General features: G+C 40.4%; 1 protein-coding gene across 1 annotated transcript; it reads left to right on the top strand.

Annotated features, from left to right (window-relative positions):
• Positions 1–6,170: 6,170 nt before the first annotated feature.
• LOC120993831 (speedy protein 1-A-like) lies at positions 6,171–7,755 on the top strand. Its single transcript, XM_040422297.1, has 5 exons — positions 6,171–6,240; positions 6,829–6,887; positions 7,120–7,202; positions 7,348–7,516; positions 7,594–7,755. Exons 1-5 carry the CDS (start codon positions 6,171–6,173, stop codon positions 7,753–7,755), a joined length of 543 nt encoding a protein of 180 aa, XP_040278231.1.
• The last annotated feature ends 480 nt before the right edge of the window (positions 7,756–8,235 follow it).

The raw sequence follows: 8,235 nt of genomic DNA, 5'->3' as shown, positions 1-8,235 counted from the left end.
TTCAGGGCCCACTGACCCACCAATGGTAAGATTAGTGCTTTGAATATTTATTTCACTAAATTCTCTATACATTCATGACTTGACTATACCCCCATCACCTGATGTCACTTCCTGTGTCAGGGGCTGATGACCTCCATGTGGCGCTTTTTTGGTTACTATAAAGATCCTCATTGTTACAATAATTTATACACTTACTCCTGACGAAGGGGATATTTACCCTCCCCAAAACGCGTTGAGCTTTTTATCCTGCTTGATTATAAATAAAGGAGATTGCAAGAAGAACCAGGGAATTGGGCTGCTGCTTCATCCTAAGATTCTACAGGCGATCCAGGATAGGGAGGATTCCTTTGGGTGTCTTGAGCTTTATCCCAATAGGAATTCCTCCCTGGTGAAGTGAGTGAAATTCACTACTAAATGTTTTTATTGGAATTTTACTAGTGATTCTGCATACTTTTTAGTGATTCTAAATGGTTTAAAGGTACAATACACCTTTCATTATATCTAATAGCACCCTTCTCTGAACCTCTCACAGCCTCTTGGTTCTTTTTATAAGATAGTAAGTGGGCTATATATATCTAACTCCTATTATTTGGATTGGCACCCCCTGGTTTGGTTATGATTTATCCTTTGGTTTCACATTTTCTGGCTTTTGGTTGTGCCGGCTTTCCTAGCACACAAAGAACCACACCAGACAGCCTCTTCCATACGTTTTCTCTTATATACATTTATAGATATATACACTGCTCAAAAATATAAAGGGAACACAAAAATAACACATCCTAGATCTGAATTAATTAAATATTCTTCTGAAATACTTTGTTCTTTACATAGTTGAATGTGCTGACAACAAAATCACACAAAAAAAATAAATGGAAATCAAATTTTTTAACCCATGGAGGTCTGGATTTGGAGTCACCCTCAAAATTAAAGTGGAAAAACACACTACAGGCTGATCCAACTTTGATGTAATGTCCTTAAAACAAGTCTAATGTCCTTAAAACAAGTCAAAATGAGGCTCAGTAGTGTGTGTGGCCTCCACGTGCCTGTATGACCTCCCTACAACGCCTGTGCATGCTCCTGATGAGGTGGCAGACGGTCTCCTGAGGGCTCTCCTCCCAGACCTGGACTAAAGCATCTGTCAACTCCTGGACAGTCTGTGGTGCAGCGTGACGTTGGTGGATAGAGCGAGACGTGATGTCCCAGATGTGCTCAATTGGATTCAGGTCTGGGGAACGGGCGGGCCAGCCCATAGCATCAATGCCTTCGTCTTGCAGGAACTGCTGACACACTCCAGCCACATGAGGTCTAGCATTTTCTTGCATTAGGAGAACCCAGGGCCAACCGCACCAGCATATGGTCTCACAAGGGGTCTGAGGATCTCATCTCGGTACCTAATGGCAGTCAGGCTACCTCTGGCAAGAACATGGAGGGCTGTGCGGCCCTCCAAAGAAATGCCACCCCACACCATTACTGACCCAATGCCAAACCGGTCATGCTGGAGGATGTTGCAGGCAGCAGAACGTTCTCCACGGCGTCTCCAGACTCTGTCACGTCTGTCACATGTGCTCAGTGTGAACCTGCTTTCATCTGTGAAGAGCACAGGGCGCCAGTGGCGAATTTGCCAATCTTGGTGTTTTCTGGAAAATGCCAAACGTCCTGCACGGTGTTGGGCTGTAAGCACAACCCCCACCTGTGGACGTCGGGCCCTCATATCACCCTTATGGAGTCTGTTTGTGACCGTTTGAGCAGACACATGCACATTTGTGGCCTGCTGGAGGTCATTTTGCAGGGCTCTGGCAGTGCTCCTCCTGTTCCTCCTTGCACAAAGGCGGAGGTAGCGGTCCTGCTGCTGGGTTGTTGCCCTCCTACGGCCTCCTCCACGTCTCCTGATGTACTGGCCTGTCTCCTGGTAGCACCTCCATGCTCTGGACACTACGCTGACAGACACTGCAAACCTTCTTGCCACAGCTCGCATTGATGTGCCATCCTGGATAAGCTGCACTACCTGAGCCACTTGTGTGGGTTGTAGACTCCGTCTCATGCTACCACTAGAGTGAAAGCACCGGCAGCATTCAAAGGTGACCAAAACATCAGCCAGGAAGCACTCAGTGTTGCTTCCTAAGTGGACAGTTTGATTTCACAGAAGTGTGATTGACTTGGAGTTACATTGTGTTGTTTAAGTGTTCCCTTTATTTTTTTGAGCAGTGTATATTTTTTATATACTTCATTCCAATTTTATCTAATTACTACTGCCTAAGAAGTTTCACCCTTTGGCGCCCTGCATGTTCATTTGACCCCCTTGGAATTACATTCCAAGATAGTTCTATGAGCTATCCCCTTTTTTATATATTTCTTATTTTTTTCCCCAAATCTGTATGGTGCAGGAGTCAGAAAACCTGGCTAGATGTAGCAGAAAATGGGAGTTGTAGTACATCAAATTATAGCAGATACAGGGGGAGATTTATGAAAATGAAAGGTGGAATTTGATTGGTTGCTATGGGCAACTAAGCCAGTTCTACTTTACACCAGTTTGATAAATGACCCCCACAGTTACAACTGTACACCACAAGTTTGGCTCTTTTTGTAACTTTCATAGACTTCAATGTAGGCATGCATAAAACATGGCAGCTTTCAAAAATGACACCAGAAGGAATAAGGATGATAAATATAAGGATAACTAAAAAAGTACTTGTATTGTATGGATGCTGAGTGTTATAAGAATGCACTGTCTCTTTAAATTCTGCACAAATCACCACAGCTTCAACCAATAGAATTGCAGGATTTTAATTCATAGGAGGAAGAAAACTGACAGTTGGTGCCAGTCTGCGATTTCTGTTAGAGATACGACAGGCTCCTTACTTCTGCGAGCAGAAGAGACAAAGCAACGAATTTTTGGAGAGAGACGAAGATGGGGATCTGCGCACTGAAGAACCACCTGCTAAGTGCGATTCAACGGAGGTAAAAAACCGTCATCTGATCAGTGGAATTGCTGATTTATGTCATCCCCGAAACTGACCGTTGGGAAACCAAAATCTAATGGACTTTATTGATAAAACACAAAGGTTTCAATATAAATAACCAAAACATGGAGAATCAGAGGTTATTATGTAAAAATACTGAGAAACTGAGGTTGTTGTATAAAATATGGAGAAATGAAAGTTATTGTGTAAAAATATGGAGAAACTTGGGTGCAAACTTTTACTAACATGGAAATTTTTCAATAAAAATGAACAAACTTGTTATGTTAAATATGGAGAAACTGAGGTTATCGTGTAGAAATATGGAGAAACTTGGGTGCCAATCTTTATTAATATGGAGAATGTAGGTTTAGACAAAATATAAGTGCCTAGGCCGACCAGTAGAAATGGCATCGCAGGAAAGGGGGTGTGTTATAATATTAACATATATAACAACATTTACCCCCACAATTCTGAAATAAAATTCTGTCCCAAACTAAGCTAATAGCTGGTATAGAATTAAAAAAAACTGGCCATCCATGAACCACATTTATCATCCAGCCTGGGCCACTGCGATAAATCTGGTGCAGGTCTGGACTCCCTGTCTAAGCTTATGTCACTCCAATGAGTTTTAATTAAGTGAAGGAAAATTTTAATGGAGTTGCCCAACCTTTACTAAGTGATATCCTGTCTTCAGTATAGGCCATCACTAGCTGATTGGTGCCAAAGATGGCAAATTGCTGATTTATGTCATCCCTGAAACTGACCATTGGGAAATTTGTAAGGAAACCAAAATCTATTGGACTTTATTGATAAAACGCAAAGGTTTCAATATAAATGTCCAAAATATGGAGAATCAGAGGTTATTATGTAAAAATATAGAGAAACTGAGGTTGTTGTATAAAAGTGATGTTGCTATGTAATACCAGTGCCAAATTTCTTGAAAGAGCTATAGCATATTGTTCTATGAAGGTGTGCAGTGCTAGACCCCTCCTAATCTACGAGTGACGGCCTAACCTGAAGATAGGATTTTAATTAGCAAAGGCTGGACAACCCCTTTAATGGAAAAATAAATAATTTAAAAAGGTGCCCTTGGCCTCATTCACCCTGCATATTATTAATTTATTTTTGTTCTTTTCAAGCTTCCCAGGAAGAACGGGAGAAGCGACCATGAAGAAGAGGAAGAGAGAGGAGTAAGTGGAGGAGTTTCTATCCCTGCAGGCACCATAGCTTATACCCTTACACCAGCAAATCCATACTGAACATTACACATCACTACATATATTCTATAATATTCACAGCACAACACTAATATCAGATTTACACTGAAGGAGAATGCCTTTTATGATGAATATGTTGGACTGCTGATTTTTGTGGTTTATTTCACATGAAATAGATGATTATATATAGTATTGTGAGAATTAATGTGAACACAAGGATTTTTTTCATAAATATTGTTTATTTGAAATAAAACTATTCTTAGACCTATAAACAAAGTTTAAATACTATTATTTAATATGAAATATGTCCTCCCTTTGCTGTAATCACGGCCTGAACTCGGCTCGGCATGGAGTCAACTAGATTTTTACAATTATTCTCGATTGCCTCCTCTCGAAACCACACCTGAATTACTGCTTCCACCATCTTGTTTTTGTCGTACAGTCCATCTTTTGTAATTTGGCCTTGCAGATCGCCCATACATTTTTAATAGGATTGAGATCTGGCAAATTTCCAGGCCAGTCCAAAATGCTAATCTTCTTGTCCTTGAAATATTTCACCCTAGTCTCAGAAATATTGCATGGAGCTGAGTCTTGTTGGAACATTGCATTGCCGTTGGCTTGAACTTTCTCCAGCTCCTGAGCCAAACATCGATCTAGCATTGCTTTATATTTTTCACTATTAATCATTCCTTCTACTGTAATAAGTTTGCCAGGTCCAGAGTATGAAAAACAGCCCCAGAACATCTTCATAACTGGATGTTTGACAGATTGAACAATAAGGGCTGCAGTAAATTTTTCATCCACCCTCTTACGAACGAATTTTGATCGCTGGCCCTGCAATAGAAAGTGTCTCGTCTGAGAGAAGCACCTTCCTCCAGTTATTTCTGGTCCAATTGGCATATGTTTTGGCCCAATTCAGTCTCTTTTTCATCATAGGGTCAGTCGAGAGTTGTTTTTTCTGTGGCCTCAAGGCTTTTCTTCCACCTTCCAAGAGTCTTCTGAGTACTGTAGAGTCATGGATTTTCACCCCAATATCAAAAACCCTCAAACATAACCTAAAAATAAATATTAATTGTACGTTTTTGTGGCCTTAAGTAATGGCGATCATAAGGTTAAATGATTTACCATCAAAACAACTGTCAAAATGGACAGAACAGCGTTGCCATAACCAAAATACTTATTATTTGGTTGTGTTCACATTAATTTGCACAATACTGTAGTTATGATCCTTGGTTATAACTGGTCAGGAGAAACTCCTGTCTTTGTATATGATCAATAAAAAGGCATGCTATAGGTAACCCCAATGTGAATGAGGTCTAATCAGATATGAGTATTCAAAGAAATCCTTCTGTATTTCAAGGAAACAGGAGTGTACACATAGAGCCCCCATAGCAACAATCACTAAGGGCCCTCCTTCCAATAAGATTTGTGCCAAATTTAGGATTTTTATATAATTAACTAGAAGAATTGAAATAAAGTTTGAAAAATTGGAACTGGTGCTTTAATAATATTACACCATATTTCTCAATGTATGGCTTAATACTAGACATAGATAAATCCTCCCCATACAGCTTTTGTCTCCTGCTTCTCATATAATACATGATAAAACTGTCATCTGCAGCAACCACTAAGCGGAGCTCAGTGGATAGGAGTTTATACAGTTACTATTGAACTCAATAGAAGCTGTAAAATGTTTATACACTGAGTTCCCTCTAGTGTGGGTGCAGAAAAATGCCATGGTGTCATGTTGAGAACATAGGAAGCAGCTCAGTGCTGGGCCCCTTAGCAGTGACATGATCCACCTACATGGTGAGGACACCACTGTTATTAAATATAGAAGAACTGAGGTGCAGCATAGGCCGACATCTCCTGGTGCCATGATACAGCTCCCAGCAAATCAGAAGTAATGCTTATTGTAGTCATGTGCATGAGGCCTAATTCTGTAATATCTCTCTTCTATCACAGTTCACTGTCTGCCACCCAGGAAGAATCCATGAAGAAGAGGAAGATGGATGATTACATCCTTCATCCAGAAGAGCGGGCCGCGTTCTTCACACTCTTTGGTAAGACTGAATGCACCTTCCAAGCATGCCAACCAAACACTATGGACACATTTACTAAAGACTGGTACTTCATATGCCAGTCCTAATAAGAGGTCCTTTGTAGTAAGATGCACTGAATTTATTGAGGCACAGGACTCTTAAAAAATGTGCTACATCTTGTGCCATCAGTGCACCATAAACTGTAATCTACATCATGTACCGGCTGCCATAGACTTCATTTATTTACACCAGTTTTCTGGCAAAAATTATTATAAAAATGCCTCATCTTCTTCCACTAATCCCTGACCATTTTCATTTTGAGAGGAATGAGCATTGGAAAATCACGAAATAAAAATAACTTCAAAGCAAAATGTGCTTTGCTCAAAACACTGAGACTTTTATACGCCAGAAAACTGCCATATAGCTTCAGTAACTGTGCCGCACTGGTCACTGGTGAATTCACTGCTCAGGTGCTGATTATAATATGATGTCTCACTGAGGTTTATCAGCATGTTTCTGTACTGTATATGGAGGTCATACTGTTATAGTTCAGAAGGTATCAATTACAGAGTGAAATAGTGAAATAATCCTGTTTTTATTATTTTGTAGAAGACGAGAACATCCAGTTATTTCTTATCAGCGACAGCTGCTTGAAGATCTCGGACAAGGTATTATTATATAGAGGGACAGAAATTCTTCTAGATTTCAGAAGACAGGCTGGGGAAACACTGCACTGCATGACCTGGTGGTATTATAGTCATCAATAGATGCTGCAGCTCTTATATCTGCATTAGGATTGTGGACATACTAAGGAACATACTGAACACATATATGTACTGTATAATATATTTACATAGGAAATGTATCACCAGCCTCTAACTCTGCTTCTCACCCCACTAGTATCTCCTGGCCATGGTCCTCACCTACTTCAGAAGAGCAGGACTGCCTACTGAAGAATATAGAAAATATTTCTTTCCATCTCTGTGAGTTTCTTTTATCATGAACCAATATGTATATATTTAATATTCATTGTGTAAAAATCCTACAAATTATCATGCATATAATATTACTATTAGTGATATCAGTACTGGTTCTTCTCATTGTCTTCTGACATACTCTTTCTTCCAGGTTTTTAGCCAACCAATTTGAAGAGGACGAGCCATTTCGAGAGGAGATCTACCCCTGGGCCTTCGGATGGACGTGGACCATACAGCGGGAGCAGCTTCACCAACTGCGTAACCTATTGTTCATCCGGATGGGATTCAGAGCTTGGGTGGACCGGGCCACCTGTGATCTGGTTAGTAACATAAAAGTTATAAACTGTGATTAGAAGCCAGTAGTGATTATAATAATGTATAAGATATTTAACTCCAGATCATGGCACAAGACCCTGGACTTTGGGCATGGAAGCGAGAGAGGAAAGTCCATCACAGCTGGGCCATACGCGAATTCAGGAGGAAAGATACAGAATTCTCCATCAAAGGCCCATGGATCAGCCCTGAACCCTGCTCTCTTTGTAACCGCATTGCCCATTGAGGAGGAGAACATCTACTGCCAGACAGACACATAGGAACGCAGTACAGCAGACTGACAAACATCTGTGGTAAGTGTAATTTTATTGTGACAAACAACTTTGTACATGTATGTAGGTCAGGAAGGGGGGGTGGGGAGTTCTTGGATGCTAAACTTTTCTCTAAGTAATGTGACCTTTATAGAAGAGCATTATAACATTTTTATGTTTATTCCCACAATGAACATTTTTATAATGTTTTCTACTGTGGTTTCTATTCATAATTTATATGTGCTGCTGCCAGGATGGGGAACATGGCTGCTGGACCTACAAGGAGAAGAAGATCAAGAGGACAGGATGGATGAAGACCTGGATGATGGTATGTATCATTCATAGTCACACACTCACATAAACACACATAAATGCACACACTTAAAGGGGTTTACTGAGACTTAAATACTGATGTTCTATTCTTTGGATAGGTCATCAGTGTGTGACCGGCGGGG

This window comes from Bufo bufo, chromosome 3, assembly GCF_905171765.1.
Source record: "Bufo bufo chromosome 3, aBufBuf1.1, whole genome shotgun sequence".
Lineage (NCBI taxonomy): Eukaryota > Metazoa > Chordata > Amphibia > Anura > Bufonidae > Bufo > Bufo bufo.
The sequence above is the reverse complement of the archived record's forward strand: the minus strand, read 5'-3'. Positions and strand labels throughout refer to the sequence as shown.

Bases quoted from the DNA above. Each gene is read 5' to 3' on its own strand.
- LOC120993831 (XM_040422297.1), top strand. From the start codon at position 6,171: ATGAAGAAGAGGAAGATGGATGATTACATCCTTCATCCAGAAGAGCGG. The intron at 6,241-6,828 runs GTAAGACTGAAT...ATTATTTTGTAG, and splicing joins CGCGTTCTTCACACTCTTTG to AAGACGAGAACATCCAGTTA. The intron at 7,517-7,593 runs GTTAGTAACATA...ATTTAACTCCAG, and splicing joins ACCGGGCCACCTGTGATCTG to ATCATGGCACAAGACCCTGG.